Below are 22448 nucleotides of genomic sequence, written 5' to 3' on the forward strand. Positions count from 1 at the left end.
GCTCCTGTACTCCTCCCTGACTGTAGAACAAAGAAGAGGGCATGCCCATGGTGAGAGTCCCTGCTGATGGATGCTGCCTTCTTGAAGATGGCCTCAGTCATAGAGAAGGTTTTACCCGTGAGAGAGCTGGCTGATTCTGCATCCTTTTATGATCCTGTTCATTGCAGTCTTCATCCAAGCTGTGATGCAACCAGTCAAAATGCTCATTACTGTACATCTATAGAAATTTGCAAGAATCTTTGGAGACATTCCTAATCACCTCAAACTCCTAATGAAGAGTCATTGGCATGCCCTCTTTGTGATTGCATCAAGGTGTTGGGCACAGGATAAATCCTTGGAGATGCCCTCAGGTAGATAGGGCTGCAAACAGCAAACTCGCAACTAACAGGTTAAAAAATTTTTATCTTATAGAACCTAATTTCACATTAGGAGGTGTACTAACGTACAATCCCACATCCATAACAAAATAATCAGGCTCTAGTGAAACACTTCCATCGCCCCCACCCCCACGATTACCACCTTTGGTACTGTTCTTAGTTAGGAAATAAGGGAGTTCAAAGGGGGAATATGGCTAATAAAAGAACATGCCAGTCTTTTAAAAAATTCTCAGAATCAAGTTTAATATAACTAACATATATTGAGAAAGTTGTTTTGCAGCAGCAGTACATTGTAATGCATAATGCTCTCAGATATACAGTATGTAATTGAGAATGTCCTTGTATTAAAAATCAAAATTGCTCAGTTTGCAAGACTAAGGGATACAAGTAGAGCAAGCAGAAAGTCCCAGATCTAGTTGGAAAACTACCTTCTAGTCATTTGACATAGCATTTGGTACAGTAACAGTAGTTCAACTACACATATGGTTTTAGTACTCTCCTTCGAAAAATTATCAGTAAACTGCTATTACCAAATGTAAAAGATGATTTGAGGAAAAAGTTTGTAAAAGTAAACTACTGCCTAATCAGTGACAGCCATCAAAACCCTAGCAAAAACAAGACAAGATTGGGCATTTCTGAATTATTGTTACCTAAGTGTACAGGTGCTCTCTGCTTCTTTATCTGTGTGTTGAGTTTTTCCGTGAAAGAATCAACATCTGATTTTGAAGATGGCTGCCAGTGATCTGGTCGCCTTTTGAAGATCTTTTCTGGTGAATTTCCACTTTGTACGTATTCTGAAGGTGAAAAAATAAGTCTCTTATATCATAACAAGCGATCCATCCAGCTCACCCTTTTGCAAAAATCCATAACTTTTCCAGTCACATGAAGACTAAACTTATCACAAGATTTTCCTCTGTTTGCAGAAAACTTATCCATAGAATTTGCAGTGTTGAATTTTTTTTAAAGTTGTTTTCTTTCCCTTTCTTCAATTAATAACTAGTGCTTACATAGCACCTCTAACATAAAATACGTTCCTCAGTACTTCAAAAATACAAGAAAAACAACTGGTAATGGGAAATTAGGGAGGGTGACTGAAAGCTTGGCTGAAGTAGTGTTGCTAAGGATTAAATAAAATTGGATGAATATATTAAGAGACAATTCCAGACAGCAGGACACAAGCAACTGAATGTTCTGATATGACTGGTGCAGCAATTACATGGAGTGATGTACAGAAAATTAATTGAAAGAACAGTGTTTTACAGCAATATCAGTATACTCAGGACAAACTAAGATTCAAATATTCTGATCTGAAAGTCTCACATCCACTTACATAGAAAGTCAAGCACCGTAGGATGTCTTGAGTATTTCACTGAAGCATTATCAGATACAAATCAAGACTAAGCTAAAGGGTGAAAGATAGGTTTTGAAAAGGTTGAAAAGATAGGGTAATTGTAGAGATGGAAGGCAAGAAAGGCCCCAGCACTCCTGCAAATGGTTGGGATAAAGGAAGTGGATAAATAAAATTCAGGCCTGGCAAATGTTCTTTTCCTTAATTATTCAGCTCAATTAACAATTTTACTATTTAATTCAGACCAAGCAGCAAATAAAAAGCCTTAGAATACAAGGTAGAAGTGGAAGTTCTTTATCCAGAGGGTGTTAAACCTGTGGAATTCACTGCCACAGGCAGCTTAAGGCCAAGTCATTCGGTATATTTAAAGCAAAGGTTGATAGGTTCTTGATTAGTAAGGGTGAGAATAAGGTTACAGGGAAAATGCAGGAGAATGGAGTTGAGAGGTAAAATAAATCAATCATGATCAGAGCTGAACTGACAGGCCAAATGGCCTAAATCCATTCTTATGTCTATGGTCTTAAGTGCAGGGCTGTTTTTTTTTAAGATCGGAGGCCTGTGACCAGTACTGTGCCACAGAGATGATGCTGGGTCTCCTGTTGTTTGTCATATATCCCAACGATTTGGATGAGAATGTAGTGGATTAACAACTTCATGTATGACACCAAAATTTTGTGATATCATGGACACTAAAGGCGGCTATCTAAGGTTATAACAGGGTGTAGAGCAACTGGGAAAATGCGCAAAGTAATGGTAGATGAAATTTAACTCAGACTTGTGCAGAATGATATATTTTGGGAGGTTAAACTAGGGCAGGACTGTGAAAGTCAGGGCCCTGGGAGATGTTGAACGGAGATACCAGAGGGTATAAGGACATGGTTCCCCAAAAGTGGTAACAGAGGTAAACAGGGTGGTGAAAACAGCATATGGCAAGTTTGCCTTCATTGGATGAGATTGACTACAAAATGTTAGTGTACAAGACATTGGTGAGATTTCACTTGGATTTACTGTGAGCAGTTCGGGAGAGGGTACAGAAAAGATATGCAAAGGTATTGCCAAGACTGCTTTCCCTGGGTAAAAAAGGAAGCTGTGTGGTAATTTCATGGAGGTTTATAAAATCGTAAGGGATAAAAATATACATAAAAATACAAACATAAACCTATGCAGGTGGAGGAGGTTACTTTGTTGAATTAAGGCAAGCCTCAAAAGGCAAACAAATCTCAAATCATATATAGGATTGCTCAATATTGGTTAATGTGAAATGCTCAATTACAAATTCTAACTCTTAACCTTGATATCTACGACAGAAAATATTCTTAGAAATCCATGTTTAGATTACTTATTATTTTCTAACCACAGTCCAACAAGTCATATTTAAATCACCACTCAAAGACCAGTGAATGGATTTAGGTTCTCTCTAAGCACTAAGATGAAAAGCACTAAGATCAAAACTGATTGTGTAATTTTTTGCCACCATCAACATTCTTTTAATTCTCTTTTCCTGTAAAGAAATTTATTTAGCTGCTAAGGAAGTGATACTACTTTTCGACTCATGTTAGCTATCCTCTATTGTTTACATTTCTGCCTTAAGCAGTTGTGGGGTCAAATCCATTACAGGCTACAAATGCATAATCCAAAATAGTGCTCGAGTACTGAAAGAGTGCTGCACTGTTACTATGAGTCTTTCAAGAGACATTAAACTGTGGCTCTACATTTCTTCAGTTATATTCAAACTACCACTACTTTTTCATAAAGAAAAAAGATGTTTTAATATTTAAATTTATAACATGCTCCAAATCAACATACCAAAAACTGATTATCAGCTCATATTTACTTGCATTTTGTAGAACTTTGTGTGCAAACAGAAGTAGTCACAAAACAAGTATTTTGAAAACTGAAATGACCATAACACAAGAGTGCATGGTCTTTCTTCCTAACCTTGATGGTGCCTTCACTGTTGCCCCCGACCTACATGTTAATTAAAACTACAGGCACAAAACTCACTGGCTGATGAGAGAAGGGTTGAGGCAAGCTTTTGACAGACTTTCTTTGCAGAATCTTGGGGTCTCTGCTTCACATGTGACAACAACCTCAAAGGCTTGAATTTCTGAGGCCATTTTTGATGTTCTTCCTGCTTGAGTAAACCTTCAAAGTGCATATGAAGAGGTGTGTCTGAAAACAAAGCAACAAACAAGTTCACTGGCATGCTTACTCTTTATGTAGATCACTAAGAAATAAACTTTTACGCTTAACATACAATAAGAGTCATTAGCCATATGGCCACGGTACTGGTTTGCAACCCAAGACCACATTCAACTAGATCATGGTGGAGAAAATAAACTCCAAAAATATGATTATTTGTATGTTGGCTGATGGAAAGTTGCCAAAATAGACCTAAGTAGTTTACAAATATTGTTCAGTGCAGGGAAACTTCTGCACAAAACACTAATCCTATATTATGTGGCCACTTGTTAGTATCTTTAAAACAACCAGGGATGAGCAACAAATACCACACTGTCAGAGATGTCCTCATTACTAACAAATGAGTAATGAACGTAAAAAAACAGGATGCATCAGTGGAAACAAAAGGCTACTTTTGTTATTTACAACTTCACATTATTTGACATGGCTTAATAAAATTTGCAATTACAGTTTGTCCCATGGGGTATTAGTCAATCATTCTTTAGATGGGAGATTCCTCTAACAGATTACTGTCAAATATGAACCAAGACTTAAGGTTGCTGCAGGATGTTTGACAGTAAACAAGTTAGATAAGGGCACACAAAGGCTGGCTTAGTTCACCTGGCCAATTCAACCAAACATAAGAACAGTAAATGCAGTTGCTCAGGCAGCATTTGTGGAGTGAGACACAAAGTTACATTTCAGGCCAATGACTATTCATTAGAACTGGAAAAGTAAAAGAAGTTTCAGCTTGGAAAAGTTAAATACTACTGATGAGAGTTTGATGATTATTAATTACAAGGGGCATAATAGTGCAGCAGATAATGCTGCAGAACTCCAGTGACCCAGCTTTGATCCTGACCTCCAGTGAAGTCCAAATGAAGCTTACATTTTTCTCTATGGCCATCCCTCAGGTACTCCAGTTTCCTCCACATCTCAAAATATAATGGTAGTAATTCAAATGGTCACCACAAATTACCTCCATATAGGCTGAAGATTTGGGGCGTGTGGGGCAGGCACTACCAATCAATGCGAAAGATTGGTTACAGGGAAATAAATAGTGGAATAGAATGGATAGGAATGTTCTGGAACCAGCAATGACACCATGAGTCAAAGGGCCTCCTTCAGACTCTTTAAAAAAAATGAAATCACAGCAAGAGTGGCTGAAGCAATCTAAATAGAAATGAATAGATTAAGGAAATTAGAGGGGAAAAAAGTCATACTGGAACTGTGAAATAAAGTGTACAGCAGTGGCTGGAAATCTGGAACAAGAGAATTCTGTAAATAATAAATAACATATTACAAATATGTAATAGGTAGTACATATGAAGAAAGAAAAACTGAATTAATGTTATGGATGGGTGACCTTACATCAAAACTGGTCAATTCTGACACCAACTGTACAAAGCTGGTTGCATCAAACTGTTCAATTTAGCATTGAGTTCAAAGGTCTCCAACATGCCTGAACAGAAGACGAAATGCTGTATTCAGGCTTTTGTTAGGCTCTACCAGAGCCCTAATCCTTGCTTTGGCCAAGAGGAGCAAGTGTGGGAGCAGGAAATAAAGCAAAATAAAAGGAAGACTATCTCCAATGCATTAAAATGGAAACATATGATGAGGCCAGAAAACCTGGAGAACACAATGGAAGTTTTATAGGAAACAGTGTGGTTACAAAACAAAAAGTACAATCTATCCACTAAAAGGATAGAGAAATAGAGATAACGGTTGTCCAGAACTTTCAAATGTAGGGGTGTTACAAACTGAAACCTGAAATTGCTTTTAAAGTTACATGTGACACAGAATCACACTCACCTTGTGGAAGTGACAATATGGAGTGGTAGCAAGGTTCTATTATAGCCACACGTTCCTGCGGAGGCATATTGGTCTGATCCATAGTCTGCATCAAGGTTTTAGAACCACATAGAATACATGTAGTAGGCCAGTCACAGCTACATTTAATGCTGAGGGGGCGTTGGGCCTGTAAAATATTCATTAGAAATATTGTTATAGATTGAAACTGCATGATACAAGGAACACATTAATTAGTAATATCAAATAAAATAAACTTTTTACAACATTACATCTTGTGGCTCAACTTCTTACACTCTCCCTTTCTTTCCTGAAAATGCTGACATGTGCTAGGGTCTGTTTTCATAGCCAATAGTTATTGACAAGACAGCTCCTCTTCAGATGCAAGTATAGAAGTATAGAACCTGGAGTTATTTTTTAAATTTAAGATCCCAGCTCAAACTATATACTGCACTCATCTATTTGCCAATTCCTGCAGGAACGCGGTACATTCATAGCATTCAAGCATAAGCAGCACTTAAAATTTGTTAGTGTTTGCAGGGAAGAATGCCTTGTCTGAATATACAGATAAGCACAGGAGCTCAAAACCATACTAGGTTATTAGAGAAGCCTGTGTCACCACCTATACGGAATGGTCTGGCATGAAGATACCACAATTCCTCTTTCTTGACACACCAAGGATATGGATGGTATTCCAATAACCACCATGTTAATTGAGAAGTACAGTGCCTATAAGTAGTATTCACCCCACCCCTCCAGAAGTTTTCATGTTTTATTGTTTTACAACATACTTAATTTAATTTAGCTTTTTAACATGGATCAACAGAAAAGATTCTTTTGTGCCAAAGTGAAAACAAATTGCTACAAATTGGTCTGAATTTATTACAAAATAACTGATTACATAATTAATCTCCCCCCCCCCACCCCCAAGTCAATATTTAGTAGATACACCTTTGGCGGCAATTACAGCTTCGTCTGGATGGCTAGGTCTTTATCAGCTTTCCACATCTGGACACTGAAATCTTTCCCCATTCTTCTTTGTGAAACTGCTCAAGCTTTGCCAGATTCCATGGGGATTGTGAGTGAACGGCACTTTTCAAGTCCAGCCACAAATTCTCAATTGGATTGAGGTCTGGATCCTGACTTGGCCACTACAGGACATTATAACTGTTGTTTTTAAGCCATTGCTGTGTAGCTTTGGGTCATTGTCTTGCTGGAAAACAAATCTTCTCCCAAGTCACAGTTCTCTTGCAGATTGCATTAGGTTTTCCTCCAAGATTTCCCTGTATTTTGCTGCATTCATTTTATCTTTTACTTTCACAAACCTTCCAGGGTCTACTGCAGTGAAACAGCCCCACAGCATGATGCCGCTACCACCATGCTTCACAGTAACAATGCTGTGTTTTTGATGATTTGTGGTGCTTATGCCAAGCACAGCATTTAGTCTGATGCTATAAAGCTCAATTTTGCTTTCATCAGAGCATGACTTCCAGCTGACTTCAGAGTCTCTTTGCCACCCTTCCATAAAGCTACAGCTGGTGAAGTACCCGAGCAACACTTGTATTCTTTTGTCCTGACAAAAGGTCTCAGCCCAAAACGTTAATGCTCATTTCAATGAATGCTGCCCGACCTCCTGAGTTCATCCAGCTCGTTTGTATGTGTTGATTTCACCACAGCATCTGCAGTATGTGTTTACTTGTATGCAGTCTCTCCCATCTCAGCCACTGAAGCTTGTAGCTCCTCGAGAGTTGTCATAGTCCTCTTGGTGGCTTGCCTCACTAGTCCCCTTGTTGCACAGTCACTCAGTTTTTGACAATGGCCTGCTCTAGACAGATTTACAGCTGAACCTTATTCTTTTCATTTGTTGATGATTGACTTAACTGTACTCCAAGGGATATTCAGTGACTTGGAAATTTTATTGTATCCATCTCCTGATTTGTGCTCCTCAAAGAATTATTTGCGGAGTTGCTTGGAATGTTCTTTTGTCCTCATGGTGTAGTTTTTAACCAGGATACTGACTCACCAGCAGTTGGACCTTTCAGATATAGGTGTATTTTTACAATCAATTGAAACATTTGACTGCACACAGGTTATCTCCATTTGACTAATTATGTGACCTTTAAAACCAATTGGCTGCACTAGTGATTATTTTGGGGGGGGGGGGGGGGTTTGGAGCGGAATGAATACTTTTGCAATCAATTATTTTGTGTTTTATATTTGTAATTAATTTAGACCATTTTGTAGAGATCAGTTTTCTCTTTAACATGAAAGTGTCTTTTTCTGTTAATCAGTGTCAAAAAAAGCCAAATTAAATCCACTGCGATTCAATGTTGTAAAACAATAAGACATGAAAACTTCCGGGGGGGGGGGGGTTGAATACATTTTATAGGCACTGCAGCAATAGCAAGTTAACGAAACAAGGTGAACATTCATAATCTCACTCAATTAGTGGATTGGAAGGAAGCCAACATTAGACTGCTAGCTTTCCATTGTTGCTTTTCTACAACCAAGCTATTCTGAATAGGCAGGTCATCTTTGCAACCAATTAACTTACCACATATATTTTTAAGTTTTACACTTGATTGGGGGGAAAGGAGAGGACAGTTGAAATATGCTTGGGAACTACTCTGTACAATTTAGAAGAACAAACTTCTTTATTTCAATGCATGTGACCATCCTTCAAGTATGAGTCTATCACTGCAACCTTCGATCACTACTGGGGAAAAGCAACTATGGCCAACGAGATAAATTCAATTTGCCCGCAGCTTACAGTAGAAGTTACCAGAATGCACACAGAAATAATACTTTCAGCTACCTTTATTATTTTTTGGCCTTGGAGTGCTACAGCCAAGTACAAAACTTCCATATCTCACTGCTAATACCACATGAGCAGGCACCCTCACCGAAATATCATGTAGTGCATACATTCATGCATTAGTACAAGAGAATTTTACGGTGCCTGCCTTTGAAAAACTTTGTAAGTAAAATATAAGTCTTGCATACCTTTCTGCCAAGATAACATGCTATATTAGATCGGACCAGCCTCCGCTTTCTATACCTCCGAACAGGTCGAACTCTGGCAGCAACACAACTGTTGTCTGGTGGTGATGGAGGGATATTGAGTCCATCAAGCCGTTGCTTTTTACTCAGAATCTCCTCAGTATCTGAACTGTCAAGTGAGCTGCTATCCAAAGGACTAGAATGCAAACTATTATACATGGAGCAGATAAAAAAAGTTGGTGAATCAAATGATGAAATTACTACAAATTTTTTTCAGCCTTATTTTATTTATGTAATTGCATTGATGACAAATCTTAAATGCTAAGTGAAGCAACTTTGCAACATATATTTAGGAAACATTTATGACCCAGCTGGCAAAAACTATGACCTAAAGAGCTGTGGGTCTGAAAACATGACCATAAACATTTAGTGTGGCAATCCACTCAAAGTTTTCGGGGGTATGCTCTTTTTCACGTGAAATATTTTATAAATATCTGTCATTCAGTGGAGTGTAAGAGGCTTTTGCACTAATTCCAAGAAGTATCATGAGGTCATTGCAGATGACCAAATTAGTATTTAGCTCTCAAACAATACTGGGACATTACCTCGTCATTACCACAGTGCTGAGTGTAAGAACTCATTTCCTACACTGCAAAACCAACTAGACTTCAAAAGTTAATAAAAATCTGTAGAATTAAGGACGGCACCATTTAAATCAAATAAAGTTCTTATTTGTTATTCCTTTACCTTAACTATGAGGGAATGCATACATCAAATAACTCACCTGTTCAACAGCCCGTTGAGTTGCCTTGGTGGTGTACACACTTTAGGCAATAGTGAAGAGCTTGAAGGAGAACTACAAGAAGGGCTGGAAGGGCAAATAAGGTTTCCCAGAGACTGTGTAAGGCGAGAACTCTGAAAAAGAAAACAAATTATAAGAAAGCAAATAAGTAGTCCCCAAAAGCAGCTTATTTTAAAATAAGTTATAAAGTTACAAAAGTAACTAAATATAAAGTTACAAAATAATGAGAAAGGGTACTCAAGTATCACTTCATTTTTTTCTACCAATAAGTCTGAGAATTTAACCATAAATAAAGAAAATTTTCAACTCACACAGAGTCTGGGATTTAGCTTATTATGAGATTAACTATTGAAAGAAGTAGAATTATGGCAGTCCAAGAAGATGTATGAGAAGAAGTGGGTCTAGAACTTGGAACAGTTTCCTTCTCGTGTCTATTATGTTGTAATATAATAGTGAATAGGAAATAATGCATCAATTCAGCACTTTGTGCATAAAAGGGGCTGCACTTTCTCTTGTTTCTACAAAGAACATCTTTGAACCTTTGATGTCAATATAATAAAGACCAATTAAACAAATGCCAGCCACATACTTCCCCAATCTTTTCTCAATGTCTTTCCTCAATGGGAGGTGAAGTGTCAGTTTGGGTATGGATTCTTATTATCAGAACAATTTGTCAAATTCTGCCAATCATTCTGTAACACACATTCCTAAGAACCTCCGAAGTGGTTCTAAGTTGTTGTTCTAAGGGAACTGTCAAACATTTGCACACCACGGTCAGTTACTTAAGAGTGTGGATGAACAAAGGGACCTTGGAGTTCAAATCCATACATTCCTCAAGGTTGCTGCACAGGTTGATAGGGTAGTTAAGAAGGCCTATGGGATGCTCGGCTTCATTAACAGGGGGATTCAGTTTAGGAGTAGAGAGGTCATGTTGCAACTCTACAAATCTCTAGTGAGACCTCACTTAGAGTATTGTGTTCAATTCTGGTCACCTCATTATAGGAAGTATGTGGAAGCTATGGAGAGGGTGCAGAGGAGATTTACCAGGATGTTGCCTGGCTTGGAGAACAAGTCATATGAAGTAAGGTTAGCAGAGCTGGGACTTTTCTCTTTGAAGTGTAGAAGAATGAGAGGGGACTTGATAAGAGGTCTACAAGATTATGAGAGGCATAGATAGGGTTGATAGTCAGTACCTGTTTCCCAGGGCACCAATAGCAAACACCAGAGGGCATATGTACAAAATTAAGGGAGGGAAGTTTAGGGGAGACATCAGGGGCAAGTTTGTTTGTTTGTGTGTGTGTGTGTGTGTGTGGTTTTTTTTTTATAACACAGAGGGTTCTGAGTGCCTGGAATATGACTTGCCAGGGATGGTGGTGAAGGCTAAAACATTAGGGATATTTAAGAGCCTCTTGGACAGGCACATGGATGAAAGAAAAATAGAGGGTTACAGGGTAGTGTGGGTTTAGTACTTTTTTTTAAAGGATTCTCTGGGTCGGCACAACATGGAGAGCTGAAGGGCCTGTACTGTGCTGTAATGTTCTATGGTTCTATAACAGAATTTGTTCTGGGTTGGCAATTTGCTAGTTACGTCTCCACCCATCTACTGTAAGATAAACAATGAATCAACAAAGCTCCCTATTACCCCCTTAGATCATTTAGGTACAAATAAAAGAAGCTGCTGAGCTTAGACAGCACTTAACAGTATGTCTCATGAAAACCATATCAGCAGAACAACAGTGATGCAAAAAGTTCCTTCACATTATCCTCACATTCCAAATCTCATCACAAATCTTCTACTCTTCCACCATGCACTACACTATTTCTCTCTCCTAGCCCTAGGGAGAAACTTCAACCATACATGTCCTCTCAAGATATTTTCTCTAACTCCATTTAGTTGCTGTCTGCTCTTATGAAAGTCAATTTAAACAGTATTCTTTCAAATATACATTTGAACATGTGTTGTAATAATCTAACTAAATTCAGGATCTTCAACTGCTTTACAGTCTATGAAGTATTAAACTACTATACTACTGTACCTTGCACAGGCCAATGAAGTTCACAGAAATTGGACAGACATTAGTGCAATACAACCAATTATGTGAAACACACTGTTATACACCGTTTCTTTTTAAAACTGTAGCAAAAGTTTAGACTAATGACACTTCAAACACACACCTGTTTATCAATGTTCCTCAAGAGAAGAGATGGGCTGCACGGTGAGAGGTCACATTTGTTATTCATAATGGAGAGTTTTGAATCGGCAGTTGAAGAGTTGGAGTGCATCTCTAGGCCCTGCATACCTGCAGCTGAGGATGGTGTTACTAACCGGCACTGGTGCTTCAGCAGATCTTCCGGCAACTGAGCGTCACCAAGGACAACAGGACCCTGATAAATAATTGAAAATTAAACAAATATTTCAAAAAAATTCTCTGTAGAGAATACTTTACATCTGGTGAGATACAGCAGAATACACAACAATAAAATAAACATTTTGACCCGTGTGAAAATTATACCCCCACTCCCAGCTTTTCAAGATATCCATGTAAAACTATTAATTATCCCCTAATCTATATTCTTTTAAATTAATTCATGGAACATCAGCAGATAAAAGGAACCTGACTATACAAAACGCATCAACAACTCCCATATTTTGGGGCTTAGGAATAAAGAAAGCTTGAGACGAAAATTAGAGAACTAGTTAACGAATATTTAAAGTGCAACGACTGAACTGATGTGTGGCAACTGAATACCTTCACTTAATTTTTCTGAGCAAACATGAGCAAATCTGCAGATGCTGGAAATTCAAACAACACACTCAAAATGCTGGTGGAACACAGCAGGCCAGGCAGCATCTATAAGGAGAAGCACTGTCGACGTTTTGGGCCGAGACCTGTGTTCCACCAGCATTTTGTGTGGGTTGACTTAATTTTTCTCTTACTTTTCTAATATTTATAAACAAACTCAGTAATTCCCTTTTTAATGGAACCAGGATCACAGTCAGTGATAGAATTGAAAGTTTTTCTTCTGTCAAACAGTGCATGAAGGTAAAGACAAGGCTGTATGCTCAGTTTGAAATTTTCTTTTCTCATTCAGGCAGTAAGAAAAGCCAAATGATTCTCTTAGTGCAGTAGTTGCACTGACACATTAATGGAAAACCCTAGTGATTTTTAAAAATGGTACTGGCATAGAGTAACATAAATGCTTATTGAGAAGTGGAAAAGTTAAAAAATAAATCCCACAAGCACCAACATAAGAAACAGTAACAAAGTATGTTGCAAGTAATCTAGAGGCTTTGGCCAATGATCTGAAAACTGTTACACTGGATCTTTAATAGGTGGGGCATTTAATTTAACTTCTCACTGAAATGGCCTACTGAATCTTAATAAACTTCAGACAGATCATCTGAAAGCAATCAAGCTATCATATTCAGACTTGTCAAATATCATTCTTACGAAGTCCTCCTCAAGCATAAGGAAGCCTGCCCAACTTGGGAGAATTGGCACAAAGCCTTGTTTCTGCCAACATGCTTGACTGATCCAATTCTATTGAATAATACTACGTAACTGGCAGAAGCACAAAACAATATCTCAGCTATAGCACTGGAGAAAAGAACGTCTGTGGTCTGATTAGTAAGTTTCCTAATGATAGGAAGATCAGTGCAGTTGTAGAAAGCAAGGATGGTTGCCTGAAGATACAGAAGGATACATCAGCTAGAAAATCATAGTGATTTTCATGAAATTAATGCCAATATTGCACTTGCCTTCCTTACCACTGATTCAACCTGCAAGTTAACCTTTAGGGAATCCTGCACGACTTATCTACCTTTTGATCTTTCAGCTTCCAAGCACCTTTTCCTTTGTAATAGTGACTACACTCAATTCTGCCCCAAGACACTCAAATTTCAGGTATACTGCTTGTGTCATCCACAGTGAAAACGGACCAAAATACTTCATGAAGCTGTCCGCCATTTATCTGTCCTCATATCTCCAGCATTATTTTCCAGCAGTGCAATATCCACTCTTACCTCTCTTTTACTCTTTATATATCTAGAAAAAAAAACTTTTGATAACCTATTTTACACTATTGGCTTCATACGTCATCTTCCCCCCCCCCCCACTGTTTTTTTAGTTGCTTTTTGTTGGTTTTTAAAAGTATCCCAATCCTCTAGCTTTGTACTAATTTTTGCTCTATTGTATGACCTCTTGTTTGTTTTAATGCTGTCCTTGACTTCCCTTGTCAGCCACAGTTGTCTCATCCTCCATTTAGAATGCCAGCTCCTCTCCCATGCCTCTGTAGTTCCATTTCTTCTACTGTAACACCGATACATTTGATTTCAGCTTCTCTTTCCCTCTCAAACTGCAGGATGCATTCTATTATATTAAGGGTTCTTTTACCACTTTTGCCTCCCAAAGTTTCCTTAGCTAACTCCTAATCAAATCTGGTTCAGTATACAACACCAAATGCAGAATTACCTTTTTCTCTAGTAAGCTCGACCACAAGCTGCTCTAAAAAAAAATCTCATAGGCATTCTTCAAATTCCTTGTCTTGAGATCCACTAGTGTCTGTGCTGGCCTGAGAGTAAAGCTAAAATATTCTGGTGTGTTGCCTTTGGTTTTTTGAATATCCCCTTAAACTCGTGTTCTTGTTAATTAACCTACTGTGAGTGGAAAGAATTTTCTTTACTGAATTAAATCCCAACACAATTTTGAACATTTTGAGAAGATTTCATCTTAGCTTTCTGTCCCTCAAAGAGAACCCCGGTTCAACCCTAACCATAGGTCATTTATGTGGAGTTTGAATGTTCTTCCAGTGACTACAGCACATCGTAAAGATTTGCAGGTTGGTACAGTAAATCTTCACTCGTATGTAGATGATTTGATGTCTAGTTAATCAGCAACAACAATTCTGGGAGGAGTTTATAAGAATCGAGAGACAACAAGAATGAAAATTGTCAAATTAACATAAATGGATGACTGACTGCCAACATGGACTCAGTAGGCCTACTTGTGCTGATGACTTTATAAGTATCTACAGCGCGAGTAAAATCTGGTGCATTTTTCCTGTGGGGCCAATGGAAGCAAAGATTCTTACAAAAGTTCAGAAATATTTAGAGAAGCACTTGATTCTCTAAATATATGGCTATGGGGTAAGGGATTAGTCGATGGCAGGCATGCATAACATTGAACTGATCTCTTTTTGTGACTCTACAACCAGTTGAAAAGGACTTGTAGCAACAACAAAGCCTTGGACCAAATTATATCCCTCTTGAAGTTCTAAATCTGACAGTAAAGAAGTTTCATTCACAAAGCTATAAACACATTATTAACATCTAGGAATAGGAAATACTGGAATAAATGCAGAAATTACAAAATTAGGACAAATCTTTAAGCATTGAGAAGAGAAATCTAACTACAATAATTACAAACAAGAGAAAATCTGCAGATGCTGGTAATCCAAGCAACACACACAAAATGCTGGAGGAACTCAGCAGACCTGGCAGCATCTATGTTAAAGAACACAGTCAACGTTTAGAGCTGAGACCCTTCATCAGGACTGGAAGCAAAGATGAGAAGTCAGAGTACTCTACAATAATTACAGCGTGTTTGCCCAGCAATGCACTCAGTGGTCACTTTTATTAGGTACCACCTGTACCTGAGCGCATATGTTCATGGTCTTCTGCTGCTACAACCCATCCACTTCAAGGTTCAATGTATTGTGTGCTCAGAGATGCTCTTCTGTGCACCACTGTAGTAACATGTGGTTATTTGAGTTACTATAACCTTCCTGTCCACTTGAACCAATTTGACTACTCTCCTCTGACCTCTTTTACAAACAAGGTGTTTTTGCCCATAGAACAGCTGCTCACTGGATTTTTTTTTGTTTCTCGCCCCATTCTCTGTAAACTTTAAAAGATTGTTTCATGTGAAAACCCCAGATCAGTAGTTTCTGAGGTATTCAAACCACCCGAGACTAATCATTCTATGGTCAAAGTCACTTAGATCACATTTCTTCTCCAATCTGATGCTTGGTCTGAACAAAAACTGAACTTTCTGATCATGTCTGCTTTTATTCATTCAATTGCTGACACGATTGGCTGATTAGACACTTGTATTAATCAAGCAAATGGCTAGGTAAAAGTAATGTTCTTGCAAAGGCAACACACACCCCTCCCCAAACACCCCCACACAATGGCCAACAAGCACCAGCCCAAGTTTAGATTAAATGCATTTATCACATTTGCATTATCAACCAACACATTTAACTACACCCTATCCTCATTATATGCATCTTCCGACTATGCAGATTCACAATTATATGAGGAACCTACTTCTACCAACATCTCCTTATATGCGTCCAAAACTCACAGTTATGAGAGGAGCACTGCTTTTTTGCTAATACAAGTCACCTGCGCATGCCTCACAATCTCACTCCTGCCAGTCTCGTTGGTTTTGGCAAGGTGTGGATAAGCAATCTTGTACTCTTAAACTTTCGTTGGTTTTAACTACGGTACAGTGATTTTGTGCTTGAAATATTTAACTATGCTTCCTAAGGCACTCCGACGTCATGTCCTGGGCCATCAGCCGAGTGGCAGAGAACCACTTTAACACTTGAAAAAAAAGTTGGAAATTATAAACAGCGCGGCATCAGCTGAAGGTAACAAACACAGCTCTGGGATGCTACTGCCGGGAACAGGATCTTGCCTTTAAAGTTCTTTTGTTGCTTGACAATGCGTCAGCCCACCCTAAACATTTGGACAGCATTCATCCTAACATAACAGTGCATTTCCTGCCGCCTAACACAGCACCGCTGATGCAACCACTCGACCAAGGTGTGATCCATATTCAAGGCGTATTTACGGCAAACTATCTTTCAGATGCTGCCAGCAACAGACGATTTTGAAAATCCCAGGAGTTTACCAATGGTGAGGGAATGGTGGAAGTCGAACACTTGGCACAAATGGCGATGGACATCGACCCAAGTTTAGAACAGAATCAGCATTTCAGTCGTTCCCTGCTGTTAACCCTTCTTCCCTACAAGCCAATTTATGTTGAAAAACAAAATGCTGCCAAGCAAAAAACCCTCATCACTTTATTCAAACTGGTGTCATCTCCTGCTGCCGGGAGTTCTAAGAGTTTCGTGAGTCTTCCTTCCCCCCTTGCTGTGCTTGATATAATCCCGACACCACAACACCCACTCATCTCTCGGAGCAAACACACCTGCCACTGTTGGTGAGTACTGTATAACTGTATACTGTATAATGTTAACTTTCTATGATTTATTACATTGATTACCTTAAATTGATGAAATATAATATGAATGTTGCCTTTGTGGTACTGCTTTTGTGTTGTATTGGTATGAGAATATGAATAAATTACAGATAAAACATACCCAGGAAGCCCTCTGGAACACATCCCTATTTTTTCCATTTAAATAATTATTCACATTATGCGTTTCCACATTATGCATCGACTGCAAGGAATGTATCCGACGTATATAATGAGGATAGGGGGCTGGGGATAACTCTCAAGTATTGCCATGTATTCTGGTGCCAATAAGGTTTGCCCACACTGCTCGGCAGAACAACACAAAATAGGATATAACAAGCACAAAAATAAGTCCCACTCCTCCCACACACAGACATTCCTCCAAACTCAGAATTGGTCATCTCCAGTAGATGTGGATGCACAGTACCACAAAGGCAACTGTCTCAGTGGGTTCGCAGACTCAGGGCTCCAGCCATCAGGCTTCAACTTACAGACTTCAGACCAATGTTCGAGCTTACATCTTTGGTATCAACCTCAGGCCTCTCTGATGATAATGAATGAGGACCCGTGCTCCAGTCCTCGAACTCTGGACACACCGATTCTCATTCTTGGCAGGTGATGCACCATCAATAACTCTCGTAGACGGGAGGCGAACAATAGGCTTTTATTAGCAGCAAGAGACCACCACACAATATCCTGGAGACTGAGGGAGGAGCAGTGCCTCCAATCACCTTTATACAGGGGTCTGTGGGAGGAGCCACAGGAGCAATCAGCAGAGGGGCGTGTCCAGACAGGTATATGTAGTTTACCACAGCAGGTCACCGCCTCTCATGTCTCCTGCCAATACAGAACACCAATCCCAGAACTCGCCAATGACTCATTGGGCTGGAGAGGGGCCACCAGCCTCACCCTCAGTGACCTGAAGACCAACATCCAACCACAGTCCTTCTGTCACATGTCCACGTTGCTGGCCTTCAAGTGCAGACAGGAGGCCTAGACTTCGGTTTGACTTCTGACTCCAGTGCATTTCTGTCCTCAAACACTCTCCCCTAACTCTCCTGTTCCCAAAACCATCCCTAAAGGCCAAAAGCAACTAAAACATACTTTTGTACACTTCATGGTACTATCCGTGGAGACACTTAATGGACGTGGTCTACATTGCACAGCAGTATCATGAAGGCGGCACAGAGCAGCGCTAACCATTACACAAGGCCCTTTTTGTTCCCAAAGCCCTTGACTGTAATCAGAATTGACTGCACCTTCAAATTCAGTTGCCTTATGAAATATGGCTCCACCTTATGTTTGCTTCACAATTGTATACGAGCCCAGATCCAAGTAAACATAACTGCAAAGCCATTTTAGTGAAGATTAGTGCAAAAAATAATAAATTATTGTCCTGATAAATTTTTACAAACTTTCTTGCTAGAATGTCACACCTTGCCTCCAATAAACTTCTAATTAAGAGTGGAAATAATTTATAGTAAAAACAGAAAACATGATCATATTGCTCAAATTTTAGCATCAACACCATCCCAACTTCAATAATTAGTGCAGCATGCAGGTGTTGCACTTTTTAAGCAATGATGTACAGAGTGATCTTGGGGTGCAAATCTTTAGCTCCCTGAAAAAGCAGTAACACAAGTACACAGCATGATACAGATGATGTTCAGCATATTTGTCTTTATATCAGTGGATGCATTGAAGTATAAAAGTAGGAAAACCAAGTTGCAGCTATATACAACTTTTGTTAGACCACACTTGGGAGAATTGTATAGTTTTGGTTGGTGCATTACAGGGAGGATGTGGAAAGAGGTTAACTAGGACTTGTCTGGATTGGAGTGTAGCTACAAGGACACTTCGGAGTAGTACAGAGACAATTACTTAAAGTTGGAGTAATTCTGATTCTGATGTTGCAAAGGTTGACAATTTTCAGACTCAAAATGCAGATTAACAGCCTTGAGAGGGAACCATATTAGAGCCAACATGCAAGAATGCACAAGGAAGATTAAGAGGGGTAGTGCAATAGCAGAGAACTTGATTGATCCCAGTCTGCACAGGGATTTAGTCATAAAGAACTAATCGATTATTATCACCATTTTCATGTCAACGTTTGGGAAGGTCTTCATAATCATCCCCTATTGAAGACTGTAAATGCCCTGCAGCTGCTCTGAGATATCCTTGACCCTTGTACTTGGGAGTCAACACATCAATCCAGAAACCCCATTTGTGGCTACAGAAGCTCCTGTCCATTTCCCTCACCATGGTATCTTTCCCTACTGCCACCTTCCCTGATAAGCCATCACCCCAACAGTATTCAAAGCAGTAAATCTGTTTCAAAGGGAGATGATCACAAGGATCTCCTAACACTATCTTCCTGCTACTGCTCTGCCTGTTGGTCACCCTCTCCCTAAAATTGTGGTGTGACCACCTCACTGAATGTAGTATCTACACCAAAGTGAATCCATACGCAGCTCTAGGGCCATTATGTGATCTATAAGGAGCCTCTCTGACAGCATCCCCGAGTTCCCACATTGCAAAAGAGCATGCCATCAGTCTCAGCTCACCTGTCATTGTCTAAAAGAGCTTTGAGAGAAAAAAGGATACTTTAACTAGAGTTGTTTTCCCTTTACACCAAAGCCCACACTTTAACAACCTGCAGCATTTTGACTAGAAAACAGCCCCTCTCAAGATGGCTAGTTGCCCCAGCTTCTTATTACTGGCTGCTAATATTTAGCTAATTAGCCAATCACCTATTAAAAATTAGCTGACTTTACTCTGGAAGTTCCTGTAAGTGAAGCTCTCAAGTGAAACTCACCTCTTTTCAGTTCTCCCATCTTTGATCCAAGTCCCAATTCATGCAAGTGAAACTCTCAAACAATGATAAAGAGAAAGAAACATACCCAAAATGCATCTTTGTCTCCACTCTAATACTGTCCATTCCAACAATGACCGCTCTACTTAAGCTTAACTTCTTTTTATTGGCCCCATTGAAACTCATTAACAAGACTTGCTCTTTTCAAAATTTCCAGTTCTCACACAGATCTCGCTCTCTCAATCTTTCAGTGACACTTACACACAATGAGACTTGCTCTATTCACTGCCCCCCATTCATACTCACAACCCTCCAAAGAGAAATTCTCAATTCCCTATTTAAATGATAATCCTTTTAGATTCTGACCTCTTCCCTTTCCCTCCTTCTGGCAGTTCACTGACAGCCAGCCAAACAACACCCCTAACCAGATGAGCTATCCACATATGAGACAGCTGACAGCTACTACTGGAGCTCAACAGTACTGTAAATACTTCCCTTGAATGTTTGTTGCTATGGGTTGGGGGTTGAGCCTCACTTTGATAATTCTCCATCTATTTCCACACTCCCACTGGGAGAACTACTACAAACTAAGTTTATTTTGCAGTCTTTCCATGACTGCTAAATCCAAGCTAAAGACTCAGCCTCTGTCAAATGGCTAAGAGAATCACAAAGGGTGACTGTCCTGTACTAGTCTTACACTGTAAAAGCCTTTTTTTTAATGGGAAGAAGGGACTTTTGGAAACACCAACAGGACTGATTACTTGCATTCCAAACAGAATATTAAAACAGCTAGAGCAAAGAATGCAGAGAAGAAAAAGAAACCGAAGTCTAGACATGTTACATAGCTGAAAAGGTGGCATTTAAAACCTACCCCTAGTTGTTCCAGAAAATGCTGCTCATCACCTTTGACATTTGCAGTGACTGCATCTCTATTGTCAGTTAGGTAGTTCTTGAATTGTGGGTCAGAAATGAAGGGAATGGCAGCACGCCTCCCAGTCACATTGTCAGGTACTTTGCAGGTGGTTGCATTCCCATGTGCCTGCTGGCTTTTATATTTCATTGCTAAATGAAACACCATATTTACAAGATTACTCAGATATTACTGAAATATTAAATACTCCACAGATGTCACTGAGCCTGTACTCAGAAGAATTAAAGGGGGGGGGGGGAGAGATTCATTGAAACCAATCGAATGTTGAAAGGCCTAGATAGAGTGGATATAGAGAGGATGTTTCCTATACTGAGGGAGTCTAGCACCAGAGAGCAGAACCTCAGAATACAGGACATTCATTTAGATGAGATGGGATTTCTTTAGCCAGAGGGTGGTGAATCCGCAAAATTTGTTGCCATGGGTGGCATTGAAGGTGTGTTTAAGGTGAAGGTTGACAGGTCTTGAAGTCAGGGTGTGAAAGGTTATGGGAAGAAGGCAAAATGACGGGGCTGAGAGGAAAATGAATCAGCCATGATCAAATGACAGAGCAGACGCAATTGACTGAATGGCCTGATTCTGCTCCTGTGTCTTATAGTCTTATGATAAGAGCTTTGAATCTCCTTCCTTTACCATTCACTGGTATTACCATCACCAGATATCACAGTGTCAATATCCGTGGCACTGAGTAGAAACTTGACCAGTAGCGTAAAACTTATCACAAGGAACACTTTAGAGTCCAAGCATAAGGCGTTACCCAACTTTTCAAGACATCTGCAAAGCACAACACAATGCCTGTCCTATATAAATAATTGGTCTTTGCACAAAATGGCAAGCAAAACAATGTTCAGGAAAAAGCAGGCTGTTCTACTTGCATCCATTGTACTTTTTACTTCTGTAATAGTTGAAGTATGCGCCTTAGAAAATTATCAAGTTGTCTTCAACAGCACAATTTCCAATAAATAAAAGGCCAGCAGCCACATGGAAATACAACAATTTGCAAACTACCCGACAATGTGACTGGGAGATTTGCTGCCATTCACATCATCTCTGGCCCACAATGCAGGAACTACCTAACTGCTTAATGAAACAATATATATTATTCAGTATGATTACATGTAAAAATGTTAATTGCATATATAATAATGCTATCATGTGATAGGTGCACACCTCACTTAAAAGTGTTACCGTAGGGACTTCCGGTAAGATGGCGATTGTTTAGCTGCTCCGAACTTTTGTTCCGTTACTGTTGCTATCTTTGCACTAAATGTCTCCATTTTTTAAACCTTAGTTAGGAATTATTTCGGTATCTCTTACTTGCCTGTGAATATATCTAACTTACAATGTCTAGCAAGAGTTCTAAATCCGGGAGAAAAGAAGCTATGACCCCGTCGGACGAGACGCTGGTTGCGCTCGGAAAGCTCCGAGACGAAATCTTAAAGAAATTTAAAACCGCTTTCAAACAGTTAGAAGACAAACTGGATCGGATCAACAATAAAGTGGACAAACATGCTGAACACTTATATCGCATCGATTCGACTTCTGAAGATTTAGAAAGTCGTGTTCGATACTTGGAGACTCTTTGTTCCAGCTTAGAGGAAAAATCTAACAAACTTCTTTCCAAAATGGTGGATCTCGAAAATCGCAGCAGACGCTGTAATATCAGAATTCTTGGATTGCCAGAGGCGACCGAAAAGGGATCAACCGTGAAGTTTTTCGCCGAGTGTCTCTGTGAGTTATTCGGGAAAGATTTGCTTCCGAAGCCGCCCGAGCTCAAACGGGCACACAGAGTTTACGTTCCCCCCGAAATTCTGGGCTCCCGCCCGCGACCAGTAATCTTGTGTTTCCATCAATACCAGGTAAAACACAGTCTGATTGTAGAGGCGCGTCACAGGGGGTCTTTTCCTTTCCAGGATACAACCATTC

General features: G+C 39.5%; 1 protein-coding gene across 2 annotated transcripts in view; it reads right to left on the minus strand.

Moving 5' to 3' along the window:
- Nucleotides 1–22448, minus strand: part of LOC140729601 (KAT8 regulatory NSL complex subunit 1-like) — a 147403-nt gene that overhangs the window by 13152 nt on the left and 111803 nt on the right. Inside the window, exons 3-8 of one of the 2 annotated variants that reach the window (XM_073049555.1) lie at nucleotides 11693–11902; nucleotides 9500–9630; nucleotides 8719–8923; nucleotides 5719–5884; nucleotides 3730–3897; nucleotides 1028–1171 (exon numbers count right to left, since the gene is read on the minus strand). In XM_073049555.1, coding sequence (XP_072905656.1) covers nucleotides 1028–1171; nucleotides 3730–3897; nucleotides 5719–5884; nucleotides 8719–8923; nucleotides 9500–9630; nucleotides 11693–11902 — 1024 coding nt within the window. The remainder of the gene's footprint in view (nucleotides 1–1027; nucleotides 1172–3729; nucleotides 3898–5718; nucleotides 5885–8718; nucleotides 8924–9499; nucleotides 9631–11692; nucleotides 11903–22448) is intronic. The other variant, XM_073049563.1, reaches the window with a different exon arrangement.

This window comes from Hemitrygon akajei, chromosome 1 (genome assembly GCF_048418815.1).
Source record: "Hemitrygon akajei chromosome 1, sHemAka1.3, whole genome shotgun sequence".
Lineage (NCBI taxonomy): Eukaryota > Metazoa > Chordata > Chondrichthyes > Myliobatiformes > Dasyatidae > Hemitrygon > Hemitrygon akajei.